At 40.9% G+C, this 19,498-nt stretch overlaps 1 protein-coding gene and 1 pseudogene across 1 annotated transcript in view; both read left to right on the top strand.

Annotated features, from left to right (window-relative positions):
* Positions 1 to 19,154, top strand: part of ASB4 (ankyrin repeat and SOCS box containing 4) — a 117,047-nt gene extending 97,893 nt beyond the window's left edge. The window contains exons 7-9 of the mRNA XM_068550623.1: positions 1,648 to 2,138; positions 17,677 to 17,790; positions 18,744 to 19,154. Coding sequence (XP_068406724.1) covers positions 1,648 to 2,138; positions 17,677 to 17,790; positions 18,744 to 18,932 — 794 coding nt within the window. The 3' untranslated portion in view covers positions 18,933 to 19,154. The remainder of the gene's footprint in view (positions 1 to 1,647; positions 2,139 to 17,676; positions 17,791 to 18,743) is intronic.
* LOC137768708 (leucine-rich repeat-containing protein 27 pseudogene) lies at positions 5,151 to 9,173 on the top strand (annotated as a pseudogene).
* Positions 19,155 to 19,498: the final 344 nt, after the last annotated feature.

The following is a 19,498-nucleotide window of genomic DNA, read 5'->3' as shown; positions in this document are numbered from 1 at the left end:
CCTGAAGGGAGATCTGACCCAGAACTTCTCCAGGGCGGAATACTGATGAACACAGATGGCAGATTGTTGTGAGGGACGATTTTTACTTATAATTCTGCTTCCTGAAAGTTAGGAGCAGAGATAGTCTCTGAGTTTACAGAGCAATGTGCTTTCAGAAACGTCACTGAGGGGTGGCTTTTTTATGACACCAAGTAAGCTTGTAGGAGTATTGCCTTTCTTAAATGTGTTCCATATGATCAGAGGATGCCATAAAAAAGGGCGTAAAGGAGCAACACACAGAGAACAGATTTTTAAAATTAACAAAATGCAACATGATTTCTCTGTTACTTTCAAGTTTTCAAATAACCAAAGGGAGCAAAGTACAGAAAAAAATTTTTTAGAAAAATAATGACGTAGAATAGCACAGTGGTGAGAGATTTTGAAGCCAGGCTGTCTGCTTTCAAACCTCTGTTCTATTGCTTCTTAGCTTGGTATAGTTATTAGTCTAAAAACAAATTTCTTCATCTGTAAAATTAGGATAAAAATGCACCTCCTGCAAAGGGTTGCTAGGGAGATTCCATGAGGCAATATGTGAAAAGCATTTAGCTCAGAATGTTGTACATGGCAAGTGCTTAATAAATATTAGTTGCTGGCATAATAATAATAATGATAGTAATAAAAGTATTTCCAGATTTATACTTGAAGTAACTATAAAAATTTCCAGTAAAATTGACTACAGAATAGGCCTCCTGGGGTCACTTAGCTCACCCCAATTAAACTAGGCTGAGAAGGAAAATTTCAGCTTCTCAAGTTGACCATTCTAGTACTTAACTTCCCTATCAAAAAATAAAATTCACTCAGTTTCCTGGTCTGTTAGATAATAATCTAACAGACTAATAATCTTTACTTCTAAACAGCATTTGTCAACCATAATTCGGACATGTTACGTACAGTCTTTAATTGTCTTTCTTTTAATGAGTATTTTATTTTACTAGCTTCTATCCCTTTCCTTTCAAAATATAACCCTTAGTCTAGTTTGGTGGTCAAAGTGTTTTGTGTTTTTTGTTTTTGCCCCAGTTGTATTCCAAGGGAACCTCACAGACTTCGGCGGCTTAATATTGTCAGTGTTCAGTCAGAGGGCTGAGCAATTTCCATACCACTGAAGTTCCCTTGGACCAAACGTTTAGGTTTAGTTCCCTTGACAGAAGAGAAAAAGATGATTTTGAAGAAATCTCATCAAGAAACTGAAGACTTTTAAAGCCACATGTATGAGCCTCAAAGATTGTGATATAACCTTCATTTTTAAGGATATTTGCTATTCTATTGATAAAAGCGATTTGGTTATCGGAATCACTTTGTATTTCCAAATCCACCTAGGGGTAGGAACTATATCACTCAGCTGACAGCGCTCCAGCCTCCCAGCCGAAATCCTTTGCTCTCAGGCCCACTCTCCCATCACCTCAGTACGTTTGCTGGTTGTCCAGGAGGTGGCACTGTTGTTTCAAAGCAGTGGCTTCCATGGGGTCTAGAAATGGAACTTGGAAAAATGGGTGGTATACAGCGGGAGAGGTTGAAAGGGAAGCAGCGAGAAAAGGCCTGTTTAATGAACCTTGTGGGAAAATGACAAAATATGTTTAAATAATTGTCTTCCTCATTCTCCCTTTCTAGGGGCGAACGTGAACATGAAGACCAACAACCAGGATGAGGAGACGCCCTTGCACACGGCTGCCCACTTCGGCCTCCCGGAGCTGGTGGCCTTCTACGTGGAGCACGGGGCCCTAGTGGACAGTGTGAACGCCCACATGGAGACCCCCCTGGCCGTCGCAACCTACTGGGCCCTCCGCTTTAAAGAGCAGGAGTACAGCAGGGAGCACCACCTCATCTGCCGCATGCTGCTGGACTACGAGGCCGAGGTCAACGCCCGCGATGACGACTTTAAAACTCCGCTCCACAAGGCAGCCTGGAACTGTGACCACGTGCTCATGCACATGATGCTGGAAGCTGGCGCAGAAGCCAATCTCATGGATATCGGTGGCTGTGCCGCCATCCAGTATGTGCTGAAGGTCACCTCCGTGCGACCTGCTGCCCAGCCTGAGATCTGCTACCAGCTGCTGCTGAACCATGGGGCGGCTCGAATATACCCTCCACAATTCCATAAGGTGAGGCTGTGTCCCAGGGAGCCAAGTGGAGAACTGGGTCATCAGCGGGGTGATGGGGACTCGAAGGGTGGCTTGGTCTGAAATCTCCAAGTAACTCAAGCTTGTTTGAGGCTTGAGTCTTTGGGCTGCCTCTGATATCCTCAATCTGACATTCCATTTACACGTATAACCCTAGCTATCTCGTCCCAGTCCAAGTCTGTTTGAAATCTGGGGCTGAGAGCAAAGAAGGAGAGCAAGAGTAGTAGATAATTTTCCATGTCTTGTGTGAACACCAGTGAACTGGTAGTGGCTTCCTGGGGGACTGAGTGAAAAAGATCAGAAGGCCACGTTACGTCTGCAGGAGAGGTGAATGGTGTGGACACAGGCACCCTCTTGCCGTCTCTTAAGGAGAATGTCTGCTCTAAAGATGATTGAGCCTGCTTTGGAATTAGTTTGTAGACATGAAAGGGCCACTCAGTTTTCTAGTTTAATGAAAGCTAATGTTTATTAAGAACTAATAATCATATTTATTATTATAATGAATTCTATTTATTAAGCACACTGTTATAAGCATTTTGCACTTCTTAATTTAATTTATTTAATTCTATAACAATCTGATAAGGTAAATAATATCACCATCCCTATTCTATAGAGGAGGAAACTGAGGCACAGAGTAGTTAAGTAATTTGTCTGATCTCACACAGAGGCAGTGCCAGTATTCAACCTTGGTTCATTTGGTGCTAGTGTTTAGCTTTATAGTATGACACTGCACAGCCTTTATTTTAAACAATATTTAATGATACTCTCTAATGGGCTAGCAGGGACCAGATATTACCAATACTGGCATGACTAAGACATGGTAACTATCCTCAGTTAGCTTAGGATCTAGTGAGAGAGACAAACACATAAAGAGATAACTTTAATATTCCGTGGTAAATGACAAGGTAGAGGAATAAAGTGTTCTCTAGGCACATGGAAGAGAGAGAGTTTTGCATTAGGTTGATGACAGTCATTAATTTGGAACCAAAATGCATTTCACCTTAAATAAAGAAATCAAATGATAATTTACCTAGGATCTCACTCATTTAAAAAAATTAATTAACACACAGTAGAGGAGTTTTATGTATAAACCAGCTAACTAATGTAGGGTCACAGAAAACTAGTTGATAGAAGTTTTACTAAATTCACAGCCAAGTTCTACCTCCTACCTTGGTAAAATGTCAGAGACTTGTCTGAAGTCCTGCAGCGTGAAGTTTAGTTGAAAGAAAAGTTCCACTAAAGAAGTTAAGGGGAGTGCACTCAGAAAATTCCAGATAGACAACCCACAGAAAGTTCCAATGTAGACATGATGAGTTCAATGATTTATGTGATCTCAGTAAGGAATTTTCTCTTGGTTGTCAGGGTTTTAATGGAAGATTAAGTAATTTTTTTCCTTAAAATTTTATGTAATACTCATAATGTCCTGGAACTTTAATCTTATAGAAAATTTCAAAAGATTATGTTGATTAGGAATAGGATAATAAATAATAATGTTACAATAAGGTCCTTTGTTGAGCTCTAAATAGGCTTTATACATATTATTTAATTTAATTTTATAATAACCTCTGAGGTAGGCGCTGGCATTATCCACATTTAAAAGGTGATAGAATTCAGATATTTTCCTAAAGTCACACAGAGTAAGTGGTCAAGTTCATTCATTCATTTATTGAACAAGTATTCACTGAGCACGACTTTGTGCCAGGAACTGTTGTAGGAGTTGGAGATAGAGCAATGAAGCAAACAAAGGCCTTCATGGAAGATACTTTCTAGTGGGAGACAGGAAAAAAAACAAAACAACGGACTAATAAATATACTCTGATATGTTAGGCACTATGGAGACAAGTAAAGCAAGGTAAAGATAATAATAGAATGTGGGCTTTCTTTGGTGTTTATGTTATGTGCTGTTTTACAAAGGCTGATTAGAGAAAATGAGGATGTGAAGGAGCAAGTCATGTGAATAGCTGGGGATGGGCAGGGGTGGTGGTGGGGGGAGCATTCTAGATATAAGGAAAACCAGGTACAAAGATCCTGAGGTAGGAGAGGACTAAACATGTCTGAGGAAGCCAGAGTGCCTGAAGTGGGGTGAGAAAGGAGGAGGAGAAGTCAGAGAAGCATAAAAGGGTGATTTGCAGACCATATATATGACCCTGTAGACTGTGCTGATATTCTTGGTTTTTTATTGTGAATGAGAGAGTAAGTCACTGAAGGATTTTGAGTGAGGGAAAAAAAGTCTGATTTATGTTCCAGGAAGTTCCTTTTGACCGCCTTTTGGAGAATAACTCTAGGGGGGAGAGGGGCAAAGGTAGTACAGTTATCTAGATAAGAGATAAGGGTGGCTTAGACCCACAGTGGAAGTGGGGAAAGTAGTGAGAAGTGGTGAGATTTGGGGCAAGCTCTGAAAAGAGAGTCCATAGGTTTCCTGATGGATTATTTGTGACCTGTGAGAAGAAGAGAGGAATCAAGGATAACTTCGAGGATTTCTGCCCAGGGAATAGAAAGAATAAAGGAGCCATTTCTTGAGAAAGTAACTGTGCAGGTGGAGCTGCTTTTGAAGAGAAGATCAGGGGTTCTGCTGTGCTTCAGATGCCTATGAGTCATCCAGGTGGAGATGTCAAGTAGGCAGTTTGATATATAACCCTGGTGTTCAGGGAGAGGTCCTGGCCAGAGATACAAATTTAGGAGTCTTCATCGTGAATATGATGTATAAACCCATGAGGACAGATGAGGTCAACCAGAGCATGGGGGTAGAGAGAGAGAGGAGAAGTGGCCAGAGGACTGGGCTATGGGGCACTCCAACTAGAGTTTGGGTAGATGAAAAGGAATCAGTGAAGGAAACTGTAGAAAGTCCTTGAGCTAGGAGGAGAATCAAGATGGACTGTTTTCCTGGAATCCAAGATAGAACATGAGAAAGGAAGATATGGAATCAGCTGGGTTGAATATAGGTGGCATTTCAAATAAGATGAGGGCTAAGAAGTTGCCATTGGACTAGACAACATGGATTTTGTTGGGGACCTCAACAAGAGTTATTTTGGTGGATCACTGGTGAGAAAAGGTTAATTAAAGTGGATTCAATGGAAAAAGGGATAAAAGGGAGTGAAAACAGTGAGGGGTTTGAGGCATTTTCTTGTAATGCAAGAGGAGCTAAAAGGGAATGATGGCTGATATGTTTGTTGGCTGATGGGAGTGTTCTAGGAAGGGGAGAAAATTTGCTGCAGGTAATTATTGGAGCGCCATCTTGAAGATGGGATCTAGTGCACAAATGGAGGTGTTGGTCTTAGTAACACAGACAGTTCATCCATCATAGCAGGAGGGAAGGCAGCGCCTGTGTGCCCAGATGCAGGGATGTTGGTAGATATGTTAATAAGAGTTTATATAAGTACTCTTACGATTGCTTCTATTTTCTCAGTACAGAATGAGAAGTGGTTGGAGAAGAGGTTTGAAGACTTAAGGGCAAAGGTGAAGGTGTGAGATGTTTACCTTGGGGAGCAAATGGACTTGGGAAATGTAATAGGATTGCTGGGTGGCTCAAGCCCATTAAAAGTTAATAGTCATACGTTTGATTCAGAATGTGGTCTGTCTGACTCCTGAACCTAAGCCCTTAGATTTAGCAGTTTCTGCTGTGTTTTATGATATTGCCCAGGAAATGTATTTAAACCTAAAGGATCACAACACAAGAAAAGACCGAAAGAGGTCATTTTGTTTAATTCTCAAGGCTTTAGGCAGAAATAGTGCTCTTGTTGTATTTGCAAATCTCCATGAAGGCAGATTCTACAGCACTCCCTTCCTTGGGTGTCTCTTTGATTTTGGAACACCGCCCCCTCCCACCCCTGAGTCCCTCCTGAGTCCCTCCCACTTTTTTTTCTTTTTGGTAAATATTCGAAACTAATCCTCTACTTCTTATTCCTGACCTGGAATAACTCATATGCATCCTATTAAATCCTTACATCTTTGTATCAGTTTGTACCTAAGGCTTCTCTTTTTTCCCAAACCGAATTTTATATTTCTCCCAAGTTTTTAGCTGTTACTTGTTTTTGCCTCTGGATCTTGGTCAAGGTATGTCTGAAAAGGTCGAGAATTAGGACAACGCTTAACCCTTATATTTCCTCTCTAGATTTTGAGGAAAGACTGCTACCTAAATGGCCTGAAAAAATATTCATGAAATCTATTGTTGAAGGTAGTTGTTTGACCTCAGTTGTTAATTCTCACCTTCCTTGCAATTTTCTCATTGATCAGTAGGCTTTGGAATTTTAAAATACTTTTTCATGCTAAGGTTGGATCCAAGGAATATTTTCTTACTTGAACTGTTATACATATTTCAGCCTTAGAAATAAAATCAAATGGTTATATTCTATGAAAAATCCAGCAACTTTTATTTAAAGTACAGTGATCGGGGCTTCCCTGGTGGCGCAGTGGTTGAGAGTCTGCCTGCCAATGCAGGGGACACGGGTTCGAGCCCTGGTCTGGGAAGATCCCACTTGCCGCGGAGCGACTAAGCCCGTGAGCCACAATTGCTGAGCCTGCGCGTCTGGAGCCTGTGCTCCGCAACGGGCGAGGCCACGATAGTGAGAGGCCCGCGCACCGCGATGAAGAGTGGCCCCCGCTTGCCGCAACTAGAGAAAGCCCTCGCACAGAAACGAAGATCCAACACAGCCATAAATAAATAAATAAATAAATAAAATTTAAAAAAATAAAATAAAAAATAAAAATAAAGTACAGTGATCCATAGCTTTTAGCTGTGAATATCTACTGCTTAGTTTGCATCCATTTTCTGGATCATACATACTAGTATCTAGATTTGGCTAAAACAATAGATATTAACAATCTCTAGAGTGAGTATACAACCCAGCATTTTAAATTACATATGAAATGGTTCCTATTTAAAAATTTTACCTCTGCTTTATCACTCATAACTCATTCATTCTAGACTTGCCATGCTACACATGTCAAGAATAAAGAAGCATGGAATTTGGAGGGGGGGTGTCAAACAAATTTGGTTCCTGCCACTCACCTAAGAGTGTGATTTTGAATAAATTGCTTGCTTCTTGAGCCTAAATTTCCTTCCCTGTGAAATGGATATACTCTTACGCCTTGGCAGTAATATGCAGACAAAGTCCTTCACTAGAAAGAAATTAATCTTACTCATAGAACACCACAAATATACTCAGAGCCCAGAGGATGGTGCCAAACATTTTCTTACTCTTTCTGGAGTCATTGTCAGTCCTCACAAAGTCTCTCCCCCAATTCCTCACCCCAGCCTTCATCTTGCATCTATAAATATCTCTTCCTTGGACTACCTCCCCCTTTTTTCTCTACCCACATCTCACTAGAGTGGTCATTCTTCATAGTGGGACTTCTAGAAGACAAACAATCGATCTCTTTCTAATACAGCTCACTTCATAATGCATAATTTTGTGTATATTTATGCTGTAAGGCTACCTTCCTTCCAGGGACGAGGATAGAGAGGGACAGAGGGCATGGATAATAATATCCTTCTCCTAAGGTTGTTTTGAGAATGGAACAAGATAATATTTAAGAAGTGTTGGGGCTTCCCTGGTGGCGCAGTGGTTGAGAATCCGCCTGCCAATGCAGGGGACACGGGTTCGAGCCCTGGTCTGGGAAGATCCCACGTGCTGCGGAGCGGCTAGGCCTGTGCGCCACAACTGCTGAGCCTGTGCGTCTGGAGCTCGCGAGCCACAGCTACTGAGGCCTGTGCACCTGGAGCCTGTGCTCCGCAATGAGAGAGGCCACCGCAATGAGAAACCCAGGCACCACAACGGAGAGTAGCCCCCGCTCGCCACAACTGGAGGGGGCCCGCGCGCAGCGGCGAGGACACAACGCAGCCAAAAATAAAATAAATATATTAAAAAAAAAAAAAAAAAGTGTTTACCATGACTTCCCTGGCTGTCCAGTGGTTAAGACTTCACTTTCCAATGCAGGGGGTGCGGATTCAGTCCCTGGTCGGGGAGCTAAGATCCCACATGCCTCACGGCCAAAAAACCAAAACATAAAACAGAAGCAATATTGTAACAAATTCAATAAAGATTTTAAAAATGGTCCACATCAAAAAAATCTTAAAAAAAAAAGGAAGTGTTTATCGTTTCTGGTCATGGCAACCTTTAAACAAAAGATGACTATAACTGTTATCATTACATATCTGTTGAGCAGTAGAATCCGTGCTCCTGGGCCTGGTTTACCCACAGGGGCCTTTCCAACCAGGAGAGACAATGTGTGAGAATGCCCAGAGATTAAATGTTGAGTTTTACTCTGAAACCCCCTGGTGGTTGACTGTGGATGAAACAGGTCTCTGCAAAAGTAAGTAAAAGACCCTCTCCCCATTCCCCTGTAAGAGCCACTTTAGGGTTTGGGCTGCTGCTGTCCTCCCCAGGAGCGTGGTGCTGGCGGGGTGGAGCCACAGGTGACTCCGGACTGTGGAGGGTGAGCCTGGGCCCGGAGGATTGCTTCCTCCTGGCTCACAGGTGAAGGGAAGTGGCTCCTACAAGGTTCCGCATGGGGCTGCTGATCTGGAGAGCAGCAGTGGTCAAGCTAGGAGCACACCTGCCTCCCCTTCTGAAGACGTTCCCAAGGGTGTTCATCGTTTCTTCCTCATCAATTTTAGAGTCAAAGTGGTCTTCACCAGTCAGGAAGGATCTTTAAAGTTCCCAGCCTCAAACAATTGCTTCTTCAAAGACATGCCCTCTGCCTGATTCCTAAAGATTTCTTTCACTTACTGCCAAACTTACTTGGCTAGACCTGTGGTATAATAGAATGAAAGCACTTCCTTCTGGGATTGGAGAGCACAAGCATTTGAAAACTTTACTTTTAGAAAGAAATCCTATCAAAATGTTATCTGTGGAGCTGGGGAATGTAACTACACTAAAAGCACTGAACTAGAGACATTGCCTTCTGGAACCCCTGCAGCTTATTGTGCAGAAAGGATTGGTAGCTATTCTGGCCTCCCTGTGGCTCTGGGCAGCAGAACATCCCTCCCCTGGAGATGCAACTTCTAGAGGTTTGTAGGACAATTATGATGAAAAACTGCATTGAAACTGAAGTTAGTGCTTTTTAAAGAAGTGCCAGACTAGGGGCAATAGGCCTTTAAATGGATTTTCTGTGTTCCTGCAAGAAGTCTTGCAAATGTGAGGAAGGTCACAGGTCCTGTTCACAAAGGCAGTTCTCTGAGAGATAACAGTGAGGAGGGGTAGGAACAGGGGCTTAGTAACCATGGATATGAATTCTAGCTTGGCCATTTACTTGCTGTGTGATTTTGAAGTCCCTTAATCTCTCAGATCCAAGAGGAAATGAAGAGAAAAATATCAACTTTTCAGGATTGTCTGAGGAGTGAATAAGACATGTAAATCATTGAGACTAGCAGGTGCTCAACAAAATCATTTCCTTTCCTCCTCCTCCCAAAATGTACTCTTGGTCCATTGTAGGAGTCTTTCCTACCAGCCTTACTTTGGTGGCTCAACTCGCCTGTAGAATAGTATACAATTATGTGTTCCAGGGAACTCTCTCTCCACGGTTACCATCTTCTTATTCAGTTCTGTTTTGCTCTTCTGAGTTCCTCTAAGTTGGCTGTATGCTAAAGAGATTTAGGATTCAGTTGGCTACTGGTGGATGGTTGGTACTTTAAACATTTTTGTTGCTACCCAACTATATAACAGAACTGGCCCCCTTCCAAAGGAAAACTAAAGAAAAACTATTCAATTTACTATGCAGATGCTATAAAGTGATTTAGAACAACTACTTCACAACCCGACTTTCCAAAGAGAAAGTCATCTTTACGCAAGTAAATGACTGACTCATTTATCCAGAAGATAAAGTGATTTGTTCTCTTGTGGATGGGGAATTCAGTTCCCTTATTTACAAGGAACAAGGTCAGAGCTGAAGATGCTGTCTTCCAAATACAAAGCAAATTTGTAGAGGGTGTATTTCACTGAAAGCTGATGTATAAATTACATAAGGGAAAAAAAAGAATTATAGGGTCTGCAATTGCTTTCCAAGGTACAAAAGGACATTTGATTTTTTTTCTCTCAGCATAATTCAGAAGGAAGTGACACCCCAGGGAGCCAAGATTGGGTTTTCTTGTAGGGCAAGAAAGACATTTTTCTAGGGGAGGTAAAGATGATTTCTGCCGTTGAACAGTTCTGTATATGAAGCCCAGGGTATAAGCAGTCTCTTTGATCATTAAGTACCTTTCTGCACACAAATATATCAATATAAAAGGGCAGAGGTAGCTTTAGATTTTCTCTGGTGAAGTGGCTTACAGGTGGCGCTTGTACTGGAAGGGTGGCAGGGAGACTTATCTTGAATCTGTTTTCTAATTTATGCTTTTAGGGGTCAGATGATGAGGGGAAGGGTCTTAAGGTCTCTCCAGTTGCCACCACTACCTTTTGTCCAATTGTTCTTCTAAGAAGGGAGAATAGAGACCCCAGAGACGCACAGAAGGTGAAGGTCATTGAGCATTTTCTGTTTCCCAGGTTTACAAAGAAGAAGCAGAAGCTTCTGCCTTCTGGGTCCACCAGTCCTTCCTCATTTGATGGTCAAGCTTCCTGGGAGTCATCATAGAGTGATTATTTAGAGTTTGCTCTCTCTTAAGGGTCTCTTTTTGTTGTCGCCTGGTGAAATAATTACTGAGGCCTGAAGAAGGCGTGATCAGCTGTCTTCGTTCTGGAAGCTAGGCTTGGCAGTTAAGAGAGCTGGGAGTGTCAGGCTAAAAGGAGCCTTTCCTGCTGTGAGAACCGTCTTCTGTCAGCAGAAAATTTGCTAGTCAGTGTCAGCAAAACCTAATGTGGCAGTGGGAGCTTTGGACTTTGTGCATCTAAAGACTGAAGGTTAAGAACTACTCAAATTTTTTTTTATCCTAATGAAAGGTTATCTCCAGGTGATATATGGGAGTGTGCCAGGTGCAAATTGAAGCACCAAATGTGTGAAGTTGGGCTCCTGAACTATGAATGAATTATATTCCTGTATACATAACTTAGTTTGAACTGTTTCTGAATAGGGGCTGGGAATAGGGTTGCCAAACAAAATACAGGATGCTCTATTAAATTTGAAATTCATCACTAATAAGTAACTTTTAGTATAAATATGTCCCATGCAATATTGGGGCCATACTTATACTAAAAATTATTTGTTGTCTGTCTGAAATTCGAATTTACCTGGTAACCTACATTATTATTACTTGCTAAACCTGGAAACCATGGTTGAGGAGTAAGTAATGTGTTACAGGAGGAGAGTAACTTTTAGCAACATCTCTGTGTACAAGGTTTTGGCAGGAAGGGGGAGGTAAGGAATACCTAGGGACAGATTACCTGTATTGGGTAGGTGGGCAATGTGTCTTTAAACATAATCAGTGTGGTTTGCATGAAGAGTGAGTGTAGCCCGGGAATTAATGCAGAGCAGAGGTCAGTTTTCTGAGTGGACACTTAAACCATGTGCAGAGCCTCATTACAAGCTTCTGACTTCCCCACGCTCTCTGTTTTCAAAATTCCAGTACAAGTATATTCTTGATTCAGGCCTTGGATTAATTTCAGCTGTCATCTCTGTCCTGGTAACTCTTAAATTTAAATCTTCATTTTGGATTACTCATCTGATTACCAGCATACTTTTCAACATGGCTCATCCTTCTAGAAAGAATGTATCTGGAGGTCTTTAGAGAAGGATGTGTATAGAGGTCTGATGGATGCTATTTTCATATTATTAACAACATTTTTGCATTAAAAAGGGAATTATTTCGAACTTTCAACAAAATCCAGCCTATAATTACTATAATGATTATAGTGAAGAGTGTTTCTTGTTCTAAGTATCTGTACAATAGGATCTGTGTCTTTAAACCGTTCACTTCACTGGTCCTTACTTAAGGATTAAAATAAGATCATCAGAATATATTTGAAAGAGCACTAAACTCAGATGAAGACCTAAAACAATGCTTTCTCTTACTGTGTGCCTCTCTGGGTTTCAATTTCCTCATCTCCAAGTTAGGGGGATTAGATAATCCCTAGGGTCCTTTGCAACCCTAACAGTCTATGATGCTATTATGGTAGTTTATAAACTAGCGTTCAAAGCAATTAGTCAGCCTCAGGTTTTGTCTGTCTCTTTTGCATAGAGCTACATATCTGCCATCCTCATCCCAACTGCAGAGAAAAGAGCAGCCCCATTTGCCTCAATTTCCCAAGACCAAGGTCCTGGAAAAATTACCTGCCCACCTTGACAATCTTGTACCCATGGGGAAATCCTTCTAGTTATACTTGCCATATACTCAGAAATGCTGACTCTTCAGAGGTCCCACAGCAATGGATGTCTAACTCCAGCCCACCTGCTTATCCCCTTAGGGATTACTCTTTATTTAAGTAGACCTGGCTGAAAAAGCCACTATCAGCAGGTCAGCCCTGTGCACTGTACCCAGACTATGTATGTGAACGGATCGTCTCATTAAACAAGTATTTATGTTGTGCCCATTTGGACCTAGCCACTGGGCAGGATGGTTCTGATGCCTTCACTGGTTTGGAGCTTCAACATACACATTTAGTCTGCAATGGCTTATGACTGCACTTTTTAAATTTGGGGACAATTAAAAGGAGTTGTGTGCTAGAATTTGGCTCACAGTAGCTCACGAGAGCTGATTGTTAAATTATCAGGAATTTTGTGAGCTGGTTGTTAAATGCAATGATTTTTAAAAATTAAGTCATATAAACCTACAACTAATAAAGTATACTAAAAACAAAGGTAATAAATATTCAAAACACACTACCTCCCAATTATTTTACTCTACGTATCTATGCTCCTGATATTATTTGCATATATTGGATCTATATGGTGGAAACACTATATAATGATGTTACTATACATCTCTTCCCCACCATACGTTCAGGGACCTCAAATAGGCCATGATGCAAGTGTTTACACCACAGAAATCAGCAAATGCTACCAATCAGACCTTAACTTATTGCTTTGTTGATGTCTAGACTTCAGAAATTGATGGAGAGAATGTTACTGACGTAGATTAAACTTAAAAATTTGTAGTGTGTGGTGTCTGTAGCTCTTACATTGTGAATAGTGCAAAACATTGAGAAATATGCTTCCAATATTCAAAAAACTATTAAGCGCTTCCACATAAAAGTCACTTATGTCATTGATGAGTGAGTGAATTTCCAATATATGTCTTCATTGTTTCACATTTGTGAAACAATTACTCCTTAATGTAATAAAAATATCAACCAACGTAAACATAGGAACTACATGCACTCTTCAATTGCAGACACAGGTTGGCTATGAATACAACTCATATCTATACAAAATTGATATAAAAATCAGTGATAGCATTCTGAGAGTACCAACTGGCTATACGGAATAGGAAATAAATTATATTGGGTATTTTATTATTTGTAAATTATGGGCTTCACATTCTTTATATTAGCAAAACTTATAATGAACTTAAAAACATATATACATACAGTCTTTTTTTTTTTTTTTTTTTTTACAAAATGCCTGTTGTTGAACATTTTCTAGTACACCATTGACTCAAACCTCTATTCGGTAGAGCCCCTTCTGGTTGCTCTATTTGTTGGGGCTGACACAGTCCTCAGGTGAGGCCATGCCTCCTGAGGCCAGGCCATATGATCATCTCAATAGATGCAGGAAAAGCTTTTGATAAAATTCAACATCCATTTATGGTAAAAACTCTCCAGAAATAGGGCATAGTGGGAACATACCACAACATAATAAAGGCCATATACGGCAAACCCACAGCTAACATCATACTCAACAGTGAAAAGCTGAAAGCATTTCCTGTAAGATCAGGAACAAGAGAAGGATGCCCACTCTCACCAGTTTTTAAAAAAATTTTATTTATTTATTTATTTATTTTTGGCTGTGTTGGGTCTTGGTTGCTGTGAGCAGGCTTTCTCTAGCTGTGGCGAGCGGGGGCTACTCTTTGTTGCGGTGCGCGGGCTTCTCATTGCAGTGGCTTCTCTTGTTGCGGAGCATGGGCTCTAGGCACACGGGCTTCAGTAGTTGTGGCTGGTGGGCTCTAGAGCGCAGGCTCAGTAGTTGTAGCACATGGGCTTAGTTGCTCCGCGGCATGTGGGATCTTCCCGGACTAGGGCTCGAACCCGTGTCCCCTGCATTGGCAAGTGGCTTCTTAACCACTGCGCCACCAGGGAAGCCCCTCACCATTTTTATTCAACATATTTTTGACTTTTGGAGTCACACAGACCTGAGTTTGAATCCTATCTCTGTCATTTACTAGCTAAATACCCTTGAATTTAAATTCTCTCACCCTTTGATTTTAAATCTGTAAAGCGGAGATAATTATAGGACTAACCTCATAGGTTGTCTGAAGATTTAGCAAGCTAAACATGCAAAGATTTAACATAGGCCCTGGCACATGATAAGTCCTCAAAATATGGTAGCTGTAATTTTTTTCCTTCATCCTCTCTCCTGCCTATTAGGATGCATCAAGCTTCAGACCATGGTTCTCTACCTTTTCCGTTTATATCCATTTAGAGTATGATTGACCCTAACCAGCACATTCCTTGATGATGCATAAATCTCCCTCTCCATCTTGACCTTCTCATTAGAGCATCTATCATGCACATTTTTAACTGACATTAGGACATAACATAGGAAATATCCTCCCGCTCATTATCTGACCATCCTCAAATTAGTATGCCCTCCCTATTTCCTCACTTCCATCGGTGGTACCCCTATTTGTACTTGATCTTAGGCTTCAAAGTTGCAGTCTTCACTCCCTATATCTGATTAGTCATTAAACCCTACTTATTCTTTCTCGCAGCTTCAGTTCTCGTGACTGATGGTGAAGCTAGCTGAGAAGCCGTTTGGTGCACTCCCATTCAGCCTCCTCAGGCCTCTCTGCCCTTGATATCCTTATTTTTCCCTTTGTGCTTTTGCTCATGGTGCTCAAGGGACACTGATGATCTTTAAGTCAGCCTCTTATTATTTACTGAATTATGTTGCTCTCGAACTCTGAAATACCTCTGTCTTTTTTCTTCAACTAGGTTGTAAATTCCTTGAAGACAAAAGCAGGGCATAAACTCAGAATTACTGTCACAGTGCTAAACACAGTGCTCAATAAAGGTTTCCCAATGGAATGAATTGATTGAATATAACCCTTTCTTATTAAGAATACATAATAGCTTTCTATTGCCTATTAAGTCAATCCCAAGCTCTTCAGACTGGCCTTCCAGGTGTACTGTCAGCTGACTCCATCTTACCTGCTCTTAACTTTAGTTCTTTCCTGACATGGGCCCTTCTTTCAGGTGACCTTGGTACACACACACACACACACACACACACACACACACACACACAACTGGGCATTAAAATACTCATCCTTCTGTCTCAGTTTTGCCTGAAGTCCCAAGACATTGGGTACTTACCACCTCACATTGAAAAATGCAATGCTAGACCACCTATGAAGGACTTGTAAAGGAGGTGGGGAAAACCAGTTTTGTGACTTTTTGCCCAATACCAACAGGTGGAGGTTGGAGGTTGAGAAGGACCAGGAAATTAGGAAGAAAATTTCTTTGGAAAAAGTTGTGTAAGTGTGGAGGCATGCCTCCTTTCTAGTGGTAGGCATACTGGTTTATTATCACGGATAAAACTCAGGAATAGACAATTAAAAGAGATGCATAGGGCAAGGCATGGGGGGGTGCACAGAGCTTCCATGCCCTTTCGGAGCATGTCACCCTCCTAGTACTTTGATGAGCTCACCCACCTAGAGGCTGCCCAAACCCCATCTTTTAGGGACTTTCATTATGTAGATATGACTAATGAAATCATTGGCCATTGGTGTTTGAACTCAAACTCCAACCCTGGATGTTGGAGTTTGAGTTCAATCAAACTCTTTCCCTGGAGGTAGGAGGCAAGGTGTGTAAAAGTTCCAATCCTCTAATGAAGGATTGGTCTTTCCAGTAACCAGTCCACCTCTTGAAGCGCTCTAGGAGCCCCACTAAGACTCACTTCATTAGCATAATTGAAATGGTGGAAAGGAGCTCTTTGTCCAGAACCAGAGGCAAAGACCAAACATGTATTTCCTATTATACCACACCCACAAATACCTCCTTTCCAACTGCAGCTTGAAACAAGCCTAGGCTATGGGAGAGGAGAAACTTTTAAATAAAATTTGGAGTTTCAATTATTCAACTAAAATGGACATTTTTATTACTGAAATGACATTTTTCTCCTATCTAGAGTGACCAGAGTACTTTTTATTATTAAAAATTAAGTAGAAACAGGTGTGAGTCCTGCCTGAGGTATCATGCCAGGAGCGGAGAAGCGTTCCAGGCAATGGGTTTGTGTGAGCAGAAGAAAGCAATAATGAAGCTGTGTTTTTGTTTTACCCTTTGAAGTACCTCTCTTTCAACACAACTGTTACATTTGCTGATGCTGCACATGTAGACAGGCCTATAAGTGTATGCAGGCAGGCACACAACACACACACACACACACACGCACCTTTCTACCATTTAGGATCTACAGTTGAACTCATCTCCTCCAAGAAATCATTCCTGGTTAGCGCCACTCACAGAGCTCTCCCTCTTGCAATTTCTATAATTCCTCTTTTTCAAACCCTATAATCTAACACTTACGTATGTGAACCAACCATACATCTCCATTGATCTTCTCTTGTTTCATTTACGTGTTTTTGCTTCTCATTCTTATAGTAAGCCTCTCACCAGAAACCAGTGTGTTTTACTTTGGGGTATGTCTCATATATTCCTCCATTGTCACTTAATAAAGGCTGCATGATTGATTAATCAGATACGTCCAAATTTCATGGTAACATCAAAGGTTGGCTAAATATCCAGTTTAGTCTAAAACCTAAAGCTAAATCTTTCTGCCTCCTGATGGAAATTCTGGCCACCTCGACTCGGCTTTCCAGTTTTTTTTTGGCTGGTCAATGAACTGTTGAACAGAGTGTGCTAATGAAATAACTAATCTTCATGTGATCTTTTATTCCTGATGAAGGTTAAAATACCAGTGAGGGTGATTTGGTACGTGACGTTAGTCCTCTTCAGGCACTGCACTGGGAAGACAGCTTTGGTTAACTTTCATGTTACTTTATAGTTTGTTTTATCTCATAGTCACCAGTAGGCTTGAGTTCTTGGATTACTAACATTCAGCTTTTTGCTAATAAAATTTTCTGTAGAACTAGGAGAATTTCCCAGACAGCTGGAAGTGTATTTTGAGACCAGCCTCTCTCAAAATTGCTTTTACGAGCAGGGGATGCATTTCATCAGGCCCCCACCCTCTTTGTTAGCACCTCTTTTTCACTTGCTCCTGGATGATGAAGGAAATAGTCTTATGTTATTAATCCTCCCATCCACCATGGGGGCTGACAGTGTGTTTGAATACTCAAAGGCATGAGACTTCTCAAAAGCATGTCAGGGCTCCAAAGAGGCTTATCGGTCCATGAAGTCTTGACGTCTCTGTGAGTGGAAAAGATGAATCATATATGTGCAGTGAACAAATGAAACTCTATGGTGTCTCTCTGCAGGTGATACAGGCTTGCCATTCTTATCCCAAAGCAATCGAAGTTGTCGTCAATGCCTATGAACATATCAGGTGGAACGTAAAGTGGAAAAGAGCTATCCCTGATGATGACTTAGAGGTAAAGCATCAATTCACTTCCTGTGGGTTTTGCTCTAAAGTACTTCCATACTGCAATGGAAGTGCAGGAAATTCTAATTCAAAAAATGGGTTTTGAGAATGCTTTTAAGAATTTGAGGATGCCACTCAAATACAACAAGACAAAGGGTTATAAAACGCAGGTGTGAGAATAAATAAATAAATAAATAAATAAATAAATAAATAAATAAATAGGTTGTGCTTAGGAGCGTCTTGGGAGTTTCTCCATCTAAGGGCAAGTTGAACAGTTATATAAAGGTGACAGTTTTACTTTCTTCCCATCAATTTAGATGAATTTAATAATAAGAAGAAGAAGAATATTTGGGATTGCTCCTGTAGCATTTTTATCAGAAGATTAAATTGTTTTGTGTAGATTATGTCACTCACTTTAAAAAATTGCCTTATTATTATTTATAGAGATTAATTAATATTAATAATTATATAGATTAATTAATTATATAGATTATTTCATTCACTTTTAAATAACCTGAAGTCTGTAATAGGCAGGTAACAGAGTAGTAACAACTTTGTGATGAGTCATGCAGAAAGCCACTGGCAAAGCTGAGTCCTCAGGCTACGTATGGACTTTGCTGCCTTTGTGAACCAGCGCTTCCACCTAGCCTCATGTCCTTGGTTTTAGCCGTCGCAGGCTGTCCCCAGCACGGGAGAGATGTTGGGCACAGAGTACAGAGCTCACGGCCTAGAGGCTAATGGCTTAGGTGCAATCTTATTCTGCTACTTATTAGCTATCTTAGCTTTAAAAAGTTACTTAGCCTGCCTTAGTTTCATTATTCATGTTTAATTTTGCCTCCCCATCAGAGACCGTGGAAAGCTGCCATCATGTATAAAGTAGGGATTAAACACATCACTATTGATTTCTATTGATGTAAACTTTGAGGCTTTTCTGACTTTAACATGTCTTGCCTTCCTTTTCAGAGATACTGGGATTTTTACCACTCTCTCTTCACTGTGTGCAGTAACTCTCCAAGGACTCTCATGCATTTATCAAGATGTGCCATTCGAAGAACGTTACACAGCAGGTGTCACAGAGTAATTCCTTTGCTTTCCCTCCCATTGTCATTGAAAAAGTACTTGCTTTTAGAGCCAGAGGGAATCATTTATTAAGCCTTATGAGACAGAAGATCCCAATCCTAGATGTTTAAGTGGACTCGCTGAGTAGACACAGTTTGCATAAATAAAATGGTACTTGGGTTGATTATAACACTTCAGGGATTTAAAAACACTTTACAAACACTATGTCATTAATCCTAGAGTATCACGGTGAGGGGAAATAAACAAGAGGTAAAGTTAAGGTAGTCTCAAAAACAAGAGCGCATCCAGAAGGTCCTGACATAACAATAATAATTAATATGTACAGTGCTCTTACTTGGTGCCTGCTATAATTTTGTAAGACTTTTCATATGTTATCTCATTTGAAATGGGACCCAGGTTTCCTTACAACCAATTTCATTCTCTCCCTTATCAGTAATAAGTTTACGGTACCGTTCAGTTGGCAAAATGCTAGGCTTTAGGATGGGCCTCTTAATCTTGGTGTCCTCCACCCACTCCCACTTAGCAGAAATTACTATGGCTAGTTTTGCAAACTCCTTTCCATATACTAAGCTCCTCAACTTACTTTTAGTGAAGAAAGCACGAGCATAGTCAAAACAAAGAAATCTTTGAGTCAAATT

This window comes from Eschrichtius robustus, chromosome 8, assembly GCF_028021215.1.
Source record: "Eschrichtius robustus isolate mEscRob2 chromosome 8, mEscRob2.pri, whole genome shotgun sequence".
Taxonomy (NCBI): Eukaryota; Metazoa; Chordata; class Mammalia; order Artiodactyla; family Eschrichtiidae; genus Eschrichtius; species Eschrichtius robustus.
Note: the sequence above shows the minus strand (reverse complement) of the source record. Positions and strands in the feature narration are given on the sequence as shown.